At 40.1% G+C, this 21497-nt stretch overlaps 1 protein-coding gene across 6 annotated transcripts in view; it reads right to left on the bottom strand.

Moving 5' to 3' along the window:
- KALRN (kalirin RhoGEF kinase) overlaps positions 1 to 21497 on the bottom strand; it is a 465987-nt gene that overhangs the window by 223208 nt on the left and 221282 nt on the right. For all 6 annotated transcript variants that reach the window (XM_030952836.1, XM_030952840.1, XM_030952837.1 and 3 more), the window contains exons 8-10: positions 19452 to 19643; positions 12708 to 12839; positions 8301 to 8531 (exon numbers count right to left, since the gene is read on the bottom strand). In XM_030952836.1, coding sequence (XP_030808696.1) covers positions 8301 to 8531; positions 12708 to 12839; positions 19452 to 19643 — 555 coding nt within the window. The remainder of the gene's footprint in view (positions 1 to 8300; positions 8532 to 12707; positions 12840 to 19451; positions 19644 to 21497) is intronic.

The following is a 21497-nucleotide window of genomic DNA, read 5'->3' as shown; positions in this document are numbered from 1 at the left end:
CAGTAACAGACAAGCCTAATTCTCTCTCCTCCTTTGCCATGACACTAAGAGCCAACAATGCCTTTCAGAAACAATAAACTACACATGATATTTTCAGGAATCCTGACATACAAACAATCCTGGGACAGAAATAGATAATGAGGACAGGATACATAATGACTACAAATTCTGTTTAAGTGTAACATCAAATTCTAGCAGTTTGCCGAGGACTGACTTCCCTGCACAATGCTGCAAAGCAAATCTGGGATCAGGAGGACACTGAATGTCCAGCAGAATGGCATCACACAGGATTTGAGCATCCTAATAGATCCCACACAACATTAGGTAGTGAAATGAAGGTCTTGTCTGAAGAGCCTACATTATCATTATTGCCCTGACAGTCTGGAATAAGACAGGGAAGCATCCAGGGTACAAGGAGAGTCATTCTCAGGTGATGCCAGTGTCTCTCCATTGCTATAAAAGGAAACTCTGCATTAGGCTCCTGACTTGGATGATTCAGTTATGCTTCTAAAGACAGGCAGGATAAATACAGACCATGGATCATTACACCTGCCTACAGAGAAGGAACTGCATCTTTATATTGCCTTCTCCATTCTCCCATGCTATGACTTGTTTCCTCTTCATCCACTCAAAGACAGACCCAAATCCTCAATGAGTCAGTATGATTTCAGAGGGTTTCCACAAGAGCTTCTTAGCCTAATAACCCACATATTTGCCATTCAAGAAGGACAAAGCAGACCACTTGAGAGGAGCTAGGTCTTGAAGGACAGACAGTGCTCTAAACAAGAAAAACACTTTTTGACAGACAAAGGAATTTTTTTTTCTGTTCCTCTTCTCACTTCAATAAGTTCAGAGATCAAGCTGGCTCGTTCAGATTTCTTCAGATCTTATCTCCCAAGACAGCTGTGAAGCTCATCAAAGTGTTCTTGCACTGCTCATACATCAGGGCTAAGAAAACTTCAGTTGGTAACTGAATCTGGCCTCTGGAGTTGGATATCCCTTGCACTACTGCTCTGTGTATAAATTAAAAAGTGATCATTATTATTTTTTCATCAGTGACTCTTTAGGAGCACAAAGAACAATGGTCTGCTTGTCTTAATAACTGTGTAAAGGAAGAATGAGACAATGGTTGTTTCCAGATAATTTCAAGTTACACTTTAAGTCAAATTATGAAGAGGATAGTGTATTGTTAATCAGCAACCTCTAAAGCATTTCCAGAATGAATATCTTTAAATAAAAAATTTAAACCTATAGTTCTTCGTGAAGAATTTTGGCACAAAAATAATACAAGATAATACTGGTCTAAGCTTAAAAGCATTGTCAGACATTAAGAACAGAGCTCCCTTTTTCTTATGTGAGTTTGAAGCATGTAAAGCAATTTCCTTTTTAGGCTGATAGCTGCAGACATCAGAAGTGTTCTTATACCATCCAGTGATGAGAGGTTACTGGGTGCAAATGTCCTGGTTCTGTCTGGACAGAAACACAGAGCCTGCCTCTATACCAACAGCCACTGTCTGAACTTGCCCAAACAGCAACATGCCACATGACTGCACCCTCCCTCAGGAAACTCTGCTGTGGCCCTTCAAAAGGAAGATTTCTAAGACAGAGTCATTGATAAAGAGGAAAAGTGCACATTACTTCTTTAAGTTGTGCTCTTTTTCCATGAACCCTGTCCTGCTTGTGTTGCACAACCCTGACCACACTGCCAATACATGCTCCATGTCTTTGCAAGCTAAAGGAGACATCCCTATGAAATCACCAGAAGCTGAAGCCATAAGTGGGCAATATTCTCTTTCCTAGTGTAGTTCCTTGTGCAGCAAATCCAACACAATCTGGTCAAGGAGTACCAGGGGCTGTGTAGCTGTGCAGGGTGCTCTTACTCTATACTCTGTCACCACTAGAGCTTAGAGAAACATCCACAGTCAGTAGAAATCATCTGAAACTCCTGCACAATCCCATGCCACTGTGGGTTCAAATTAAGGAATGACAGTCCTTTTTTAACAGATCAAAACAAGCAACTAAATCACTCAGCAATGCTTGTTATTTAAGTGGCTATTTTCACTATATTTGCAGGATACTAATCAGCACAAATAAACCACCACTTTACTTCCAGTACTGGCTACTTATAAGACCTCTTCAGAAGATGAGTGGGGCCACAGATCCCTTAAATGCCTGGGCTCACACTGACATTGCCTGAAAATGTTCCCACTCCTTTGGCAGGAGCAACAGGAATGGAATGAAAATTGCTGTGAAAAGCAATTGACAAAATGTTTAATTGCACGGTCTCTGATGTGGATGGAAGCAAACAGAAAACCCTTTTACTACAACTGTACATCCTTTGCTGCATAAATAATAAAGCAGAGAAGTGCTACATCAGGGGTGTTAGAGATGTATGTGAGTTTGGAGACACGTACACATAGTATTAAGTTGGTCCTTTACAGCTGTGTAGGTAAAAGTTGTATGGTGTTCTATCAGAATTGTCTGGTGAGATATTCATATCAGATAATAAACCAGGGGCATCACCAGCTGCTGGAAGGACAGGGTTAGTGAGAACAAAGGTATTGCTCTTAGCCATGGATAACAAAATGTTGTTTTCTCTCCTGTTGTATCCCATTGGGAGAAGATTCCCAAGAAGTTTTATCAATATTGATTCCTTTTTCATTATTTTTAGGGGGCAATACAACCATAATTACAACCTCTACTCACTATCACTTATGGCCAATAAGGCCACACACACCTTTTAAGCTCAGAGAAAGCACAGCAGTAATACTCTGAAAATGTAAACACGTAAGTGACAAACATTAAATGCATCTCATGACCACATCAATTTACCAAAGGAGCTGTGAAAATTCTCTAGGATGCTTTGAATCGTAATGTTTTAATTAATGACTGACAGTGGGAGCTATTTACAGGCTAAATCTGTTCAGATGGCACACAGAGCATGTGATGTATTCTTGCAGGGTGATGTGGCTGAAGTCATCTGGTAGTAAATATAATCTTGACTTAATTATAATGTTCTTTTCTCTTCCTCAGCAATTGTTTATGAATAAATCTCTAGTTTTACAAGACCAAGTGAAGGTATTATTGTAAACAAAGCACAAAAGCAGATATATTCATTTATTTCCCTTCATTTCCTTTGTCTTTGAAACAAACTATGACAAGTTGGAAAACTACAGAATGCTGTAGACAGCTCTTCAGTGCCTTGAAGGGACCAAAACAACCAAGTGTACACAGGCAAATGGGGGAGCAATACACAGACCTAATCCTCTAAAATCTTGCGTGAGTGCTAAATGAAACATAAACTCAAACATCCAAGCATTCTTCTGCAAATGGACTACATAGATCACATGTATCACATGGAGTGCTCAGCATTCTCAGATAGTGTATGGAGACAGACAGATGTTGGCAGGACATTTTTCCATACGGATGATGTCAGGATCATGCCCTGATCTGTTCTCTCTGCCAGTAAAAGCCAGACACATTACAAGTTAAAGTGCTTGGTTATGAAGAGAGACAGCCTTTTCTCTTCAATACTCTGCAGTCTCCCACAGCAATGGCAGCTGGTAAATGTAATGATATCAGAATGGCCACATGGCCTTTTTATCCATCACCAGAAGGCAGATAACCACGTAAGGAAACCAAAACTATGTCCCTTAATGTATCTGGGCATGAAGCCAACAGAAGGCAAATCCCAAATTTAGAGAAATCAGATGAACCTGACACTAGTCTAGCTTGACCTTCTCAGTAACCAAGAGGATTTGAGACATCACTGCAGCTGGAAAGGCAACAGTTCCAGCTCTCTTAGCACTGCCTACTGTCTCGCTAGTAAATGTTTCTCAGCATCATCTTGCTGTTCACCACTGGTCTTCATCTGCCATAAGGTCTTCATCTGCTCCATTTTGCCATGCAGAGCTACCACAGCTAACTCAACACTTTTCATAGCCAAGAAACCACCAGCACACAGTACCTCTACATCCACCTATTCTTCTACTCTTTATTTATAGGCAGACATCCCAACCAAAGGAAAGCAAGAAGAAAGAAGCACCAGCAGAGTTCTTCAGAGAGTCAGGAGTCTGTGGAGAAACAGGCTGCCTGTGCCAGGCTGTGTTGGCATGTAGGTATGGAAATGATGGAAAGACCCAGAATTTCTGTGAGAAGCAATGAAGGCTGCAGAATGAGAGTATCGGTATGACTGTTCTGACATGAAAGTGTGCTAAAGTACCAATTTCAAGGCTTGCCCAGACCATTTCAATAATGCATCAAATGGGTCTCCTTTCTCCTACTTTAACAGGTGTGCTTCACTTGATTGAGTATAGAGTGGAGAATTCAGGTGAAAGTCTTGCCTGTGTGAAACAAAGGGGATGGGGAGGCAATGGGGTGAAGAACAGCCTTATAAACTTCAGCTGTTTCTAAGGCTGCTTGATAACATTTCATGCTACAAGCTTTTTGCTGCCCTTGCTGTTCCATGGTGTCACTGTTCATGAAGCAAAAGGAACATGTTAGAGTGGAGAGATGCACAAAGAGGCTGGGAGGATAAATCGGGACCCAATAGTGCAAAGCAGTGGGAATGTGAGAAAATATGAGAACAGTTTGAAACCTCAACAGAAATGGAAATGGTGTTAATGGGATGGGAAATGAGGGGAAGACCCAGAAGGGGTCTGCAGAAGGGGAAGACCCAGAGCAGAGAGGAGCAAAAGGGAAAAGGTACCAAAAATGGGCCAATGCATCTGCATCCACTACAAAACAACGGCATGAAAGTCAAAGGGATTTTTCTTCTCCCTTGCAGGACAGAATCTCAGCACATCCTCCCACAGCTGTGTTCTAAAAGGATCAAACAGCACAGTTTTTCCCTATCTGAAACCAGAGAACTTCTAAAAATCAACTGAAGCAATGAAGTATTTTACACACTCAGCAACCCAACATTTTTATAATGATCCTAAATACTTTTGGTGTTAAAAGAGTTTCTTGTCAGTTCCTGCCTGTGTTGAACCTCATGGCAGCTCACAAATTTTCTTAACTGCTGCTGCTTTTGTGTGAATGGTGCTCTATTTCCTGGGAAGGCTGCAAATGCAGTTTCACACCATTTATTTTCTTTCCTTCTTTAAAACACTGTATATTCATAACTCAGCATCCTCAGCACACCATTATTTATCTTGGTTCACAAGTGCAAATGGATGTAATTGTATTAATACATAGATGTAGTAGCAAATAGTCTTGTAAAATGTCTGATGGTGTGAGGTAGTGATTATTTCTCCTGATATTTTATAGCATAACATTTCTTACATTAATATTATAACTTGGCAATCCAATCCACAGTGTTTACACTGTTTTTTTATAAGCACAATGTATTTCAGTTATGCTGTAACTGTAGGGATTTTGTGCAGTTCATGCTGAAACCCAGCTAGAATCAGAAGTATTTCCTTGACAGTGTGAACCTCTGAGAACACAGCCCTGACATGCCATTAGTACATACAGCAGGCAGTCTTGCCTTCCAAATGAATCTCTAGATAACTAGAAATTATATGAATGAGCCCTGCTGAACACAGTTGAACTCTCAAATCCAGTTCAAATGGCACACACTTGGCCTACACAAAGCCTTCATCCAGCTAATCAGTTCTGCAAGACTTCTTTATTATCTCTTGATATTCCATGCCCAAACACTCAATCCCTCTGACAAGACTAACCAGAGTAGCTAGATAAGAATTACTGTTCTCTCAGGGTCTGTAAGAGTCTCTTCTTGGAGATGTCTTTACCAAAATCTATTAATGCTGCTAGTAGCAGATTGAGAGGATGCAAAATAATCTTGCAGTCTTTATTAAGACATTCAACACAACAAAACCCGTCCCTGTTAACATCCATGTGTGAGACAAGATTGATGCACAACAGGTGACACGACAAGAAAGGCATGGATGAACAAGGGAAGGAGTCCAAGCTCTGCCACAGAGCTCATCTTCCCCCAGAACTTTTACTGCACTGGGCAACAGCTGGAGAGGGTGAGCCACAGCATATCCTGACAGGAAAACTGCACCTGTGGGAAACTGTTTAATTCTGAGCTGTGTGAGAGGAATATCTTCCTCAGAGAAACTATGCTGTATCATTACGTGTTTGGAAGACAGAGAAGTATAATAAACTCAGGGCTCTCTTGTCAGAATCTCTTCTCCCACATCTTTTCATTTTAGAATTGAACTAGGAGGAACTCAGTTGAAGGTTGTTAAATTTTGACAAGGCAAGAAATTATTAGAGATAAGTCTTGCTTATGATCGTGACAATATACAGGTAGACAGCTTCATCTACCAACTGATGGGCTTTTAACAAAATAAGCATAATAGGAATTGCATGACAGATATACAGGAGGTGATTAGTTTCAAAAAAAAGCCCTCATCAACATGCTCAGATATCTTCCTCCTCCTCCTCATAGAATCTACAATTCATATTTCTGTTTAGCTGATAATTTCATTTATGAGTTACAAAGCATTTATCTTGAATAGTACAGATGTTTGGTGAACAGAATGATTCATCTCTTCCTCTCTACTTTCTAAGTAGGACAAAGAGATGCCTCCAGTGTGTGCTAGGATGGAAGCATGTCTGTCATTAAGTTGTTGCTTCCCAGATAATAACTACCCATTAAGAGAAAAATTTGGAAAGACTGCTGCCAACAGAACTCACACAGAGTAATGCTCTCTCAAGTGATTGTGCTCCAGAGACTCTTACTGCCTGTTTCTTTTTCTCTCACCAAAAGCCACAGTACATACAAAGACCTGCTCCTTTTGAACACCAGTGACACAGCTTCATTGCCTTGCATGTGTGGGAAGTAGAAGTCTGAATGGGTTTCATGAATGAACCTCATAAACACCTCTACTGAATTCAGAAGATGTAAGAAAGAAAGTTTCAGTTTGGAAAGATGGAACAAAAGTGTAAATCACCCTAGGGAATGAAGAATACCTAAGATTATTATTGATGTTAAATACCACAATTAGAAAAAGTACATAACCATCAGAATTTAAAAAACACTTGATTTTTCAGATTTTAGCCCTAAAACTGTATTAAATTCATATCATTTGCTGAAAGTATTCTTACTGAATACCAAATACATGCTCTGTTTAATATATAGCTTATGAATTTCATTACCATGCAGTATGTTTGCTGAAACATAATGAAAAAAAAGTTGCTTAAATTAAGCATCTGTTACATTCAGTCCTAGTTTTAATTATATATATCTCATGAATATTTTTGTGGTTTTAGAGGAAAACCTGAGTAGGTAGAAATACTGGCAAATTTTTGAAGACTGCCAAAGAAATGCTCAGAAATATTTGCAAAGAACATCTACAGCTACAGTTCTGCCTGTGCTGGTGCACTCCAGTTATGGCACTAATAGCACCACACATTTGCACATTGAATAACAGTTGCCTGTCTCCTGTCCTTGTTGGTTCATGTCTGTTTTGCATGTGACAGCTTTGTTGCTCCATCTCTGCCTCGTTTTTCACTCGGAGGAAGGCAGTGGCATAAAGAACCCCAGGGACATTAGAATGCCCTATAAACATGATTAGAGCATTCAGCCTCTTCATTTAAAGCAAGTACCATATTGCTCCCAACATCTGCTTTGGGCTATAATGGGGCCCTTAAGCAAACCACACCACCCTGAATGAGCAGAGCCCTGGAACATCTGCGGATTGTGCCTGCATATTTGGCAGTTACAAACATGGCATCTCATACTTATTGTCACTCACTCTCTTGTGCTGGCACTCACACGTGGGAGAGAAAAGTTATCCACCTGGAGCTGAGGTTCTCTGAGACAAACCTGTGCTGTATAAACTGTACTTCTGTGAGGAGGGCTCTGAGCATTGGGGTGTGCACTTCACTGGAGCCAGCAAACTCATAGTATGGGTATGGATTCCATAAGTGGTAATAGTGCAAAGACCATGTAAACAGCACCACAAAACTGTCAGTTTATGTTGTTTCCACACTGAAAGCTGAAATACACCACAGATCAATTGCTTTTTGCACTTGAAATTCTTTTTTCTATTAAACATCACTTTCTCAGGAACAGTAGAGTACCCATAGCTAATTGCTCACTCGTGACAAATTAACCACTGAGAACAGTGTCACATTCTTACAGGGAATGGACTGATCAATATTCAATTGACTGATTGATGATTTCCAACATGAAACCAAGAGATACCAAAAGATGCATTAGGATTTTAGCAGATTTCTAGAGCTGTGGCACCAGCCTCTGCATGAGTCACTAACCTTTATGGCTGCAAATAAAGGGTCATTTTTTATCTCTTTAGTAGGGCTATTACCTGTTGAACATCCTGCTGGAAAACACAGAGCTGCAGCCTTTGATGTAGCCGGACCTTTCTGTGTTGCCAGATGCTTTCTAGGCGCCGCTGGTGATGCAGGACCTCATGTACCACATCCAGCACCTGGTGAACAGCCTTGGAGTAGTTTGCAGTAGCAGTGAGAGATTCAGAATTCCCAGGACTCAAGGGACGCTGTAGGACATCCAGCAAGGCCTTTCCATCCTGGCTCACCTGAATGAAGAAATAGATCTCCTTCACTGCACTGGTACTTAAATATCTGCCAGCTGACAGAGAACAGCCTAGCTCATTCTTTTTATGCCCTGTGTTTTCTTTATTTCAGTCAAAAAGGAAGAAAGAGCTCATAACATCTCTTTTTGACTTGTACTTACACATGCAGCACTTGCCTTTGCTTCCAAGTGGCCCTGCTGTGTCACTCAGCAGGAGCTCAGGTACAGCACTGCTGGGGCTGCACGCAGAGACCCCAGGGCTTTATTCCATGGTGACACTTGGGCACTGAAAATTCCTGACACACACTGCTTGGTGACAGGTGGCATTTGCAAGAGCGGGCCTATCTCTGTGAGGAGGTGGCATTTTAAGAAAACCACAGATGGCAGAGTCATTCATATTCGGTATAATAAGGGAGAGTCCTTCTTTGTAGGATTACTAAGTATGTCTATACATTCAGAAGTGTGACATTCCATTCTGTATTTCATTCAGTGGCAGTGAAAAATAAATTAGTATATGACTGATTCTTTTCTTCCCCAGGAACAGCTCAGAGGGACCTATGGTCTCAGTTTTCAATAGACGATGAAGTTTGCTGGGAAATACAAAGCCCTCTGCACACACGTAACCTTTTTCAAGCATATTAAAAGATATTTACTGATGCAAAGGCATTTGGGCATTAAAAAAAAATCAGGATGCCTGGTTTTTTAATGTCAGATTTTTTTTTTGGAACATTCCTGGACCATTTTCATATTGCAGGGGCAAAATGATAAATTTAACCACAAAAAACAGATTTCTGCTAAAAAAATGTGTTCATGCACTGATTCTCAAAAAATGGCTTTTTGAAATAACTTTTCTGTTTCAGATTACAAAATTAAAATATTTTGTTCAACAGAAATGGTAAATGAGGACACTATTGGAATCCCTCTCTTTTGCCAGCCTTCTTTTTGCTTTTCCCTCTGAAACAAACTGCAGTGAAAACGACAAGTTTTCATGAAAAATGTATTTGTAAGCAATCACAATCGCCAATACTGACAGAAAATAGGGTAATGAATGTTTTTCATCCAGTCCAAATTTGGAATATTATCAAAGTTAAAACACATGTCCAGGATTTCCATGTCTCATTTATTCCTGTATTATAAGTTGCTTATTCAAATGTAGCAAATACCCTTTTAATGCCCAAACCTTGTCTTCTGGCAGGCTATGCCATGTCCTGGTCTGTGGTAGCACTGGGTGTGCAGTGCATTTTCAGAGAAGCCAAGAGACCTTTTGAGATGCATACTGACAAAAATTGGAGTCAAATCTCATCATATTTACGACTATTTGGTGGCCTTAGGAAAATTCTTGGGGTTCTTTTAAGTATTCAAGGTAATTTGAAACTAGATCAGGAAATAACTGGAGAGTACAAAGGGAGTGGCTTCCCACACAATTTCAGTTGCTGCTGAAGATCAGCTGCAATTATTTGCACATGCTGGAGCCTTTTAGGGTCACAGAGGAACAACAGCAGTGGATAGTAGTGATATGATAGAGGATTTTGGGAGGAAATATTGAGGCACAGGTGTTACCTTGGCAAGATTATGGAGATGGCATTAGCTGCTAGTCAGGAAGAAGCAGCTTCCAGAGGAAGAAGATAAGGCACACTACATCCTATTTTATCTGTGGGAAGACAAGTAGCAACTACTTAATTGCTGGGAACAGGAAACCAAGGCCATGGACACATGTGGGTGCAGATTATTAGACCAGAAACTCTTTGCACTGGCTAAATCCACTGTGTAATTCACTGTGTTTCTGTTCCTGGGATTTGGGCTTAGAGGTGGTTTGAATCACTCCCTGGGTGGTGTTCCAATGGTTTTAATAGAGTCCCTGTTGATTTACACTGCTACAATCACAGCAGAACTGGGATTAAAAATCAAGGTTCAAAAGTTTAGCAGTAAGAGATGTGATTGCACAGAAAATATAACACACATGTTTTACTCAGGAAAACTTTCTTACAAAGTTTGTGCTGTAATACAGACCTATTAATAGCTACACTTCTGCATTGTCTCACTCCTTTCTCTTCTATAGGATGTAGGTTTTTATCTGTTGCATGGCAATTTGCTTCTGTTGTCTGTCTAAAAAGCCTCAGAGATTTCAAGTTATGATTTTTGCCTGATGGGGATAACCTTCTGGTTATTCTCTGGACAGACAGAGATAAACCACCAGATTTGAAGTCATTGTGTTGTTCTGTTAATTATCATCAATACAAATCAGAGGCTATTAGAAGTGTTCTTCTGCTCTCCAATTTACACCCCTGTCCCATCACACTGGACTAAATGAAAAGGACCATGGTGACCATCAGGTAACCAGTGGCACTCAGTATTCTCAAGGATAACATAGATATTCCAGGATTTCATATCATCTGCAGCTCTGAAATTCTTCAGCTTAAAAAGTTTGCTTTCCAAAACTGAGACTATTATTGCATTCCCAATCAATAGCTCAGAAGTTCTGTGCTCTCAGAGATCCCCAATGAGCAGATTTCAGAAAGGAACTGCCTCACAACTGGAGAAGCCACCTACTGTGCTCTTTCATTCATTTCCATGTTCTCCTCATAACTGCAAAAATAAATCAACAAAACTCTTTTCATGTGAACCTTTTTGAATTTTTCAAGGATTGTGCAAGGAGACAAGCAAAACAACACAGGTTAGTCACATCATCTTATTTACAACACATTTTCAAGTATCGCAAAAGCCTTAGGCTGAACGGACCCACACCCCATGACTTGCAATCCCAGTAAGGTGTAAGATCCAGTGTTGCATTTGTCAAAGCAAACTGCTGCTGGACTCTGGGAAAGTTTAGCTCACCACCTGACACACACACACACTCCTATCACCTGTTGATATTCCTAGCTTTGTGGTAGGGAAAGGATGGGCAGAATGGAAATGCTTCTGAAAGAAATTATGTAACCTTGGGTGAACCAAAGGATAGAGTTTGTTGTGCTAGTGGAATCATCCCATGGCTGCTCTATACAAAGATAGGGAATAAGTGAAAATCTGCAGATATCCTTTATATCCTGAGGATATATATATATCCTCAGGAAGACCTCCAGAGCCTTGGAAGTGACAAGACTAATGGTGCCATCTGTGAAACATGTACAGTTTGCACTAGGGAAAAAATAGGGTTTAGAGAAAATATATCATTCCTCTATGATGATCAGAGCAAGGCATGAGCAAGTGGGAGATTATACATATATACATATATACATATATACATATATACATATATACATATATACATATATACATATATACATATATATTCTGTCCTGGAGTCTTCACTTGGTGACTTACTAAGTATAACAAACACTACCACAGTCCTCCAGTCCAGCCTGGAAAACCCTGCAAGGAACAAAATCCCTTCACAGCCAAAGAGACACTCCAGTACAGCACAGGGAAACTGCCTTTTTGTCAGTAGCTTTTACTTTATGCTGCAGCCTGAATGGGGAAAAAAGCAAGAACTTCATGTGCGGTTTTTTTGACAAAATTCCAGAGAATTTGTCTCAGCGTTCTTGGCATCCTCTTTTAAAGGAAAAAAGCACATACCCTATTCAGGTCAGAGATATTTTACAACAGTATATACAAATACATCTGAGATGGTGCTTAGGGACAGGATTTAGTGGTAGATGATAGCTCAGCAGTTGGACTCAGGATTTTAAGGGTCTTTTCCAGCCTCAATGATTCTAGATTCTATCTAAAGCAGCCTTTTGAGCATTTGTTGCAATTAGGACTTTACATCTCTTTCTCTTGTACATTGAAGGAAAAAGCCTTTGGCATCCTTTGAGCCATTGGCATACCTGTGCTAGAGCCAGGACTCATCCACAGAAGGAAAGCAAAAGGAGTAACAGTCCTGGTGGCAAAAAGGGATTCCCAGTTCAGCAGAGACAGAGAAATGCCTCTTCTTTGGGGTGCCAACACTGGTTCTGGATTTCATTTCTGTATGATTTCAGATTTGTCCTTTGGTTCTTCCCTTACAAGCAAATTGCTGGGAAGTCATGTACTACAGCCTGGGATTGGGTCTGTCTCTATCTTTGGAAGAGATGCAGGAATGGAAAGGAAATCCTACCTCATTTAGAAAAGCTAAGCTCCCAAATGCAATCACAGGTCTGTTATCATTTAGCAGACACTCACATTTGCTCTGGGAAGCACATACCTCTGTGTAGGCCTGGGTCACTTGCTCATAGAGGGTCTGGTGATGGTGGATGGCCAGTTCCAGGTCCTGCATTTCTGAGGGGAGGCCTCCATCACTGCACATTTTGCACCAGGCATCCACACCTGAAAGGAACTGAAACAATTCCAGGAACAATGAGCAACAGTGACACAAAACACCTCATCAACATTAGAGAACTTTGCCGAGTGCCACACATGACTGCAGCAATGACTGAGGAGAACACAGAAGTTACAAAGGAGTCCTTTTGGGCACCTTGGAAAGGCACATTCCTGCCACCTCTTCAGTACTCAAAGGATGCCTAGATCCAAAGGAAGGTTTTCTGTTCCTTCTGGATTAAAAATAAATGCTTATTTAAGCAGGTTCAGCAAACAGCCATTCTAAAAGCCTTTGCACACCATCAGGGAGGCTACAACACTGCAAAAGGGAGCTGCAACATGTTTAGAGAAAAAACACCAGTGTGAAGCACAAAAGGGCACAGTGACAGCTCCAGCTGCATTTGGCATTGTCTCATCTGTCTGTCTTCCCTCATTTACCTGTCCTTATACTACTCACATTAGGAACAGAAAACTCCCATTTGAAATCACTGCTGAGATTCTTTTCAGCGAAAGGCAAACAGTTTGCATCCAAGGAGCTCCCATCCCAGGTCCAGCCTGGTGGGGTAACTATTAGGATGCCAAGGCTTTAAGCCCCTGTGTCCCATGTGCTTCTGGCCCAGGTCAGCAGTGATCAGATGCCATTGCCATCTGATGGCTGCTAGGCAGCCAGCACAAAATGAGCTGCTGGTCTCAGTCCAGTTCCTGGTGGGCAGATGTCCATGAAGAGGGAGGGAAAAAAAAAGCATTGCCATTGCAATTGATATGGTTTAGCACCTTGGTTGGAAGCCTTAACAGCCAGCCAGAAACTGAACACTTTGGGGTGCAAAGGGGTGGAAAAAATATTTTTTTCGACTCTAAAGGCCTCCAGAGCAATGCTGATGCACTTTGGCAGAACAAACTGAGGAAGCTCTCCTGGGTGCTGCCTGGTCTGTAAAAGGAAAGAGGAATTTAGTCTCTAAGACTCCCACCCTGTTTTTCTTTTAAGCACAGCTTGGTTCAATGACACAGTTCACATGTTCATATTTTGTCCATACGAGCTGCCTAATGCCACCTCATTATTTCTCATTAATGCTTTCTTTTCCTCCATCTTTCTGTTAAACCAGCCTGCCACACCTTGGGCTATTTATAAAAAAGAACAGCTAATTATATAACGGATGTAGTGCCCTGTAGGACGAATGAATAATGCCACAAAAGCACCCCAGGATCACAGCTTTGTCACCTCCTGAAGTGTTCACCTGTGGCTTGTTAGTTAAGCACTCACTCACAGCGTGAAGGGCTGTGAGATTCAAAGCAAAGAATTCCAATTCAACTCTGTCTCTGGCATCAGCACCCTTTTTTATTGGTAGTGTAAAGCTATTCACCATGCTGCTGTGTAATCAAGGCTCTAAAGTGTTTGCACTGTAAACACTTCTGTGCACAAAGATTTGTGACAAAAGATGAATTCCTAAGAGTTCATGTCTACAAAGTACAAATCTACCAGTGACAACTGTGCTTTCTAGAAAGCCACAGGCAAAGATGGCAGGCTCTCCTGCACTGGTTTGACTTATGAGCTGTTGAATCTGTGCAGATGAAATCCCCAAACATCCCTGCAAAAAGCTGAAGTCATCACATTTTGTGCCAAAGTAATGGAATTCACATGATTTCTGATGCAGTTTAAGAGTACAGAGCTGGGATCAATCCCTTTTGGGGCTGTTCCATGAACCTCTTGGTCAAAACAGTGAACAAGAGACCTTTACACCTCACAGATGAGTGCTCCTGCAGCTGGAATCACACTGTTATGGTTCTTATCAAAACTGCTGAATTCTAACCATTTCAGTAAAAGCTCTTACAGTCATGTTACTCATCTATTGTCACATCTCCAGACTGTGATTTGCACAGTACATGGGAGAAGGCTCAGGAAGATCCACTGCACACATCCACCTTGCTGGTTTGCATCTATCTTTTGTATGTAGACAATGTCACAATTACTTTGTTAATTTTGCTTCTGCCACTCGCAAGAGCAGATGACATCATCTGTTTTAAAAGGTTTAAAGAGATGCAGCCTGTCAGAGTTTGATATTCTGAAAGAGTGCAGAGTGGTCTGTGCTGTGTGTGCAGAGTCATGCAGAAAGAGCAAATAGAGTTTTTTAGAGATTGTTGCAAAGTGTTAGTTCAGGCCATAGCACTATTGATTTCGATATTTTCAAATGAGCAGCTTTGTTAATTTTTATTATTTGTCACACACTGTGGCAGACAAAAAAATATTTAAATGTAACCCTTCATGCTAGAAGCAAATTCTTACCACAACACAAAACCACCATTTGACTGAGTTGCAAAAACTTGCATTTAAAATTGTAAATTACTAACTGTTAGTTTGGAACAGGAGTCATTACTGTCTACTAGAACTCAATACCATTTAAATGAAATGCTTACATTTGTAATTAGTTTATTGACTAGAATATCCCCTATTGGGAACATAAAAACCCCTTAAATATGATTTGAAATGACAGACTAAAATAATGTCCATGCTTTACAAGGATTTCAGAAAGATTAGGAAGAATGTCTCTCAAAAATTAAAGAAGTCCCTATAGTACCTTTGTGTCTCTGATCCAATCCAAAAGCATCTTTAAAATGATGACCCACACTTATTCCTAATTCTCAACCTGAGTTGCAAATTCTGTATGCAAATTCTAACAGGTAATAAAGAATTCTCAGACTTCTTACTAATTTTCCTCAGGGACTGCTCTGCTGTACCAGGTGGTTGCTCCAAAACACAGCTCAGACATTTTGTACTCTGCATTTCTCTAGATTTTTTGCTCACTGTTTGCCTCTGTGTGGAAGCTGCCAGATAACCAGGGTGGTTCACCAGGACCCAGAAAATCTAAAACAAAATTCTAGTGTCCTTCCATGCCAGAATGGCTGTGGGGAAAGATGGGAAGACATCTGTCCTCAGTGACTCCTAATACCTCTTGCTACCCTGAATTTTTCAATTTTTTGTATGAAGCTACTTGTACTTTTCCTGATGCTGTTTCTGGAATTTCCCTGTATATCTTGATCTTAGCCCTGCATCTTATCAATATTAACTGGCCTTTTCTCTTTTCTCTTTTCTTTTCTTTTCTTTTCTTTTCTTTTCTTTTCTTTTCTTTTCTTTTCTTTTCTTTTCTTTTCTTTTCTTTTCTTTTCTTTTCTTTTCTTTTCTTTTCTTTTCTTTTCTTTTCTTTTCTTTTCTTTTCTTTTCTTTTCTTTTCTTTTCTTCATACAAGGGAATTGAAGATGTGCTTAGAGAGATCCAGGCAGAGCTGAGAGATGAGAACAGTAATCTTCCTGGTTGGGGAGTAAACTAATATGAAACAAATGGTCAGGGGTCACTTTTCTGAGAATCAGCATAAATATCTAGTGTGTGCACTTAACACTTACTACCAGTAATTCTGCTCATGCACTTCTGAGGGTAGACTCTGAGCCAGAATTAATTGGTTGAGATCTCCTGGCTAATTCAAAACATTAATTTGTTCATTCTGACAGGACCTGTAGAGTGAACATCTTATGAACACTTTAGCCCATTCAGAGATTACATCCAAAATGGGGAGGACACCTGTGTGGGTGCTTCCTCCATCTGGTGGTTGGCGAGCTGAAATCTCATCTGGAGTAAATCAGCAAGTTCTCTTGAAATCTCAGTGAGATAAGACATGTTGTCTTATGTCCTCCTGACACTTTGAAGAGCTTCAGACATATACAAACCCAGAGAAGTAGATTCTCTTTTGCTCTAGAATATCTCCATGTTAGCATGAGAAAAGGAGGGGAAATTAAAGAAAAAAGAAAGAAGGAAAAAAACGCCACAGAATTGAGAGATTTGTAGCAGGTGGAATCAGAGGACATTTGGGAAACACCTCCAGTGAATCTGTTGAGTGGTACCTTGACCTAGACAAAATGGTTGTTTTGAGAGCAGTCTACTGGCTTTTGATCAGACACTTGTGTTGACTGCCTAGCTGGAGGCTAAGTAGTTGGCAAGGTTTGTCTTGTTTTCTTTCTTTTCTTCTATTTTCTCCTTTTCTTTGCTGTTTTCTTGATGATGGTTTAGTACGTACTAGTTGTGCTTAAAAATTTAAGAAGGACAAGTATGTGCACACACACTAAAAAAAAGAAGGAAAAGAAATAAATAAAGCATCCAGGAATGAATTCAGCTGAGTCCCATTCATACATGCCACATGTATCTGCAATAAAAACCAGGAAAGCACTGTGATTCTGAGGCACATGAAGACAGATGTGAGGTTCAATTCCCAGCAGGGTTGACTTAGCCTTTCATCCTTCCAAATCAGACAAATTGCATTCTGTGCAGTTTTCTGTGTGGGGTCTTTAGGAAGAGACCTTGAAAAAACAAATTTCTTCCTGCTCAGGTTGCATATCATAGATATTTCATAAATCTCTGTCCCCAGCCAACAACTCCCTTGCAGGCTGGGGTGTGCCAGAGGCTGAAAGATGATGGTCCTAGAAGACTGGCTTCCTGTTGGCATCACAGAGACCTTCAATCAGCAGGAAGGGATGAACAAAGAGACTGCAGCAGCTTATAGCACCAGAGGAGGAATGACAATCTGCACCAGAGATCCATGAGAGGGAAGCAGGGATACACTCTGGGAGAAATGGCTGCATCTGCAATAAGATTACCCTTACTGAGAGAACAAAGGGAGCAAAAATAGATTAGATCTGCAACAGAGGAAATAGTGGGTTTATCTGTATCTTTGCTTCACAATACAGCCCTATTTGACAGTAAGCCCTATTTATTGTAAAATAATGAAGCCCTGATTTGAGTTTAAAAAAAACCCTGGTGGATGCCAACTAATAAAGAGTCACATTTGGAATTAATATTTGATAGACAACAGACTTAGTTACAGACCAAATCTCAAACACCTCACTATTTATACTATACAGAGGTTAAATGACCAAATTATTAGCTCAAGGCATTGGTTTATGCCAGAGTTACTAAGGCAGAGATGAAATTTTAGTCCTGGCTCATGGACACAGTGACATTCACTTTTTTTTTTTTTTGTAGCTGAGTTCACAGGTTTCACTTCAGCATTTCTCTTCCACTGAGTTTTCTCTTACTGCAAGTGAGGAGCAACTGCTGGCACAATTAGCAAATTTTCCTGTCTGTTGATAATGAGAAATTGGCTTCTGTCAGACAGCACAAACTTCAGTTTTAGGGAGGAGGTGCCAGGCAGGTCAGTATACTTTTCTGGTTTATTACCTTTCATGCTGCACAATACCTCAGCAGCTCCTCAGAAATAGAAAACAACACTGACACTTCAGGAAAATAGAGGGTCACTCATGAAAAAAAAAAAAAAAAAACCAAAAAACTATGAAGTGGTTAAAAACTACCCCAAACATAACCAAGCAAACAAAAACTATCTAATTCATTAATAAACCCTAACATTTTAATTGTGACTACAGCCTGCCTATATATCCTTTGATTTTTCTTTATGAATATATGATGATTGACCAATTACTAACATGAAGACTACGCCTAATCACTACAGTGCCCATTGTAAGGAGATGAAAGGTTTTGTACTGGGCATCTTCATACATTATTAGTCCCATCAAAGGCACTGAGTGTGCTTACATGAGTAAGTGCCCAGTAGGGTGAGTAATTGCTCTATGCTATTGCCTGTTGTCAATAAGAAGCACGGAATAAAGAAAAATCCATCGTAATTTCACAGTCAGAAACAAACAATGGGTAAAATCTTTACTCTTTAAGATAAGCTTTTCAACACATATATTCTGGCTTAACAGACAGAGTTTCCTTCTTAGCTCTTACAACTTCTTCTTCAGATGCTTCAAGTATGGGTTATTTTATAAATATCAAGCACACCCACTTAGTAACTTTGGTATTAACTACTTGGAAAAACAAGCACATAACAACATTGAAGAGAGCCCCAAAGCAGTGTTTGTCACTGGAAAATAAATGTAATCAACATATCATCGATGTTGAAGCATCATCATTAGGTGAACCTGTCTTAGATGCAAAAAAAAAGCACAAGGTTTATTCAGTGACATTTTAAATCTTTATTCTAGCAATGAACTATGGAACTGTTCTAGTAGTTGTTAAAGACACAAAATAGAGTTCAGGGGTAAGGAAAATTTTCTTTGATGTTAACAGCTGTCTCTGAAATCTCTGCTCAGTGAGCTCTAACAAAGTCTGGGGCTATGAGGAGCACTGTAAGTGTTGGAATGAATTCCGTAATATTCATTAACAATAATTTTCTTTGGCTCCCAGAAACCTGGTCTACACCTTTGTCATGTGTGTTATATTCCTCTGCACATAGCACATATACATGAGTGCAGATAGTGTTTTCCTGACCATAATAATGCTGAGCTTATTCACAGCACTAATGAAATATTAGAAATAAAACAGCTTGTTAGTGCACCAGTGTACTTCAGTTATGATCAGATTAATAAAGTGAAAAGATGTCTCACCCACCAGGGGACATGGGCTGTTTTTAGGGTGGAAATATTACTGTATGTTTTTGGGACAATGAGCCCCCAAGAACAAAGCTCTCAGCCTCACTGCACATAAGCCAAAACCCATCAAGCAATAACTGCAGCATCATCTTTATTGAGATAGCAGGGAGCCATTCTGCCTCTCCCCAGAGCCACTCACCTGTTCAGCTTTCTGGTGGAAGACAGCAGACATGGCTAAGATGGTGCTGCGCTCATCCAGAGCTGCAGCAAAACTCTTCCACTCTTGATCCAGCTGGCTGGATATTTGTTTGATTTGCTGGGAAGCATAGTGGCCTGCCTCAGAAAGCCTTGATGCCACAGACATGATTCGATTGATGTTGACATAGGCATTCTGAAAATTAAAAAGCACACATAAATAAAGAGAAGGGAGAACTGTGACCACCCTCTGCATTCATTACAGATTCCAAGCACCATCAGTTGGAGTAAAGCCAAGCAGTTCAGTGAGAGCAATCCACCACCTGCTTCAATATGCGTTGATAGCATTGATAGCAGGCAGACTACCTTCCACCCTAAAAATACATCCCTCTGGATTCTTTCTGTACATCTATGCCATTATCTAACACTGTTATCTCCCCCTCTCTCCTTGAATTTATTTATGTTAAACTAATTTGCCATACTTCAGCTATTCACTCACCTGTGAGGGTGTACTCATTACTTCTATATTATTCCTGATATTTTTGTTGCATTTATTCATATTTCTGGATGCTATGTCCACATATTCATAGGTAAAAGGTTTGCTTTATGCCCTTTGAGAACTGTCTGATAATCCCTTATAGACATGTAGTGTCAACAAATGGAAAAGTCTTACAGAATTTGAAAGAGCTCATAAGGCTATCCTACAGAAATATAAGTGTTTCCATAGAAATGTCTATTACATTATGGTGTTCAGTTAAAATGTTATCTTTTCTGCAGGCTATTTTAAGCTGTTCTCCAGCAGAGATATTATTCAACTCTATCCTGCATTTAGAAGGATTCAAAAGCCTCTAAAAGGGTAATATTTTCTGTTCTTTCAGAAGAATTTTCCATTATTGTTTTTATTCAGCCTTGAAGAAGTGGAAGAATAGCTTTTTCTCAAACTGAACCTCAGACAGCAATGTAATTGCATTACAATACCCCCATTCTGCATAGGAATGTACGCTGAAAACAAATACCCATCATGACAGTGTCCCACACTGATGCACCATCAGAAGACAAATGACAGCTGTCCTACAGATTCCTGGAAAGGCACTTGATGTAAGCACTTTTCCTTTCTCTTTCCTCCTCACCAGAGGAAAGGAACATCTCAAAATTTGAGATGTTTTGCTAATGATGACTTAGTGCTGCTTTCTTGTCTCTCTAAAATATTTCCAAAGGGCTTTAGAAATTTCTGGGAGTAGAATCTGTAAGACCCTCAGGCACAAGGACAGACACAGCCCTGATGATTTTAGCAGCATTACTCATGGGCAAATAATAAATCAGAGATGGAAGTGTTTGTTGGAGCAGGATCTCATCAGAGTGAGTGGGAGCAAAACGTAGAAAGGTATCTGCCAATCCAAACATGAAATGCAACAGAGCACTGCCAAGGTAGGCACAGGTCCAAACTAAGTTGTAAAGCAGGGCAAAGTATGTCTGCAAAGTGTGTGGGATAACTATGAAGTACATTCATCATAACTCTAGGTGCTAAAGGGGAAAAAGATTGGGCCCCAGCCCTTTGAGCCACTCAATCCTCCCTGGTAGAACCATGACTGTGACAACTGTCATATAAATAACATAGATCCAAAGTAATACCCAGCCTTCAATCTTGTTTTTTCCTCTTATCACAAAGCCTTTTCTTAAAAATTGGATTTGGCTCAAAATTGTTAGATTAATTTTTAAGAAATAGCCATATTTTTTCACTATAACTAGAGAAACCAATCAAAACTGTTCTGGAGCTTAAAGTATACTAAAAAAAGACACTTTTTTTGATTTGAAATTTTGACCACCAGCCACAGTCCAACATTTCTTTGTGTCCCTCTAGGTTAGAAACTGGAAATCATACTATATGTTTAAGCCTTTTTCCCAGAAATCCTTCATGAGTAAAACCTCAGCCAAGATAATTTTGCAACATTTCAGGTCAATCCTTTTGGTGGAAAGTAGTGCAGCATCACTACAGGTGCTAAAACTTAGATGAGTTGTGCCAAAGTCATGGAACATTGCTGTGTTTGAA

The sequence above is a fragment of the Camarhynchus parvulus genome, chromosome 7, assembly GCF_901933205.1.
Source record: "Camarhynchus parvulus chromosome 7, STF_HiC, whole genome shotgun sequence".
In the NCBI taxonomy this organism is placed as follows: Eukaryota; Metazoa; Chordata; class Aves; order Passeriformes; family Thraupidae; genus Camarhynchus; species Camarhynchus parvulus.
Note: the sequence above shows the minus strand (reverse complement) of the source record. Positions and strands in the feature narration are given on the sequence as shown.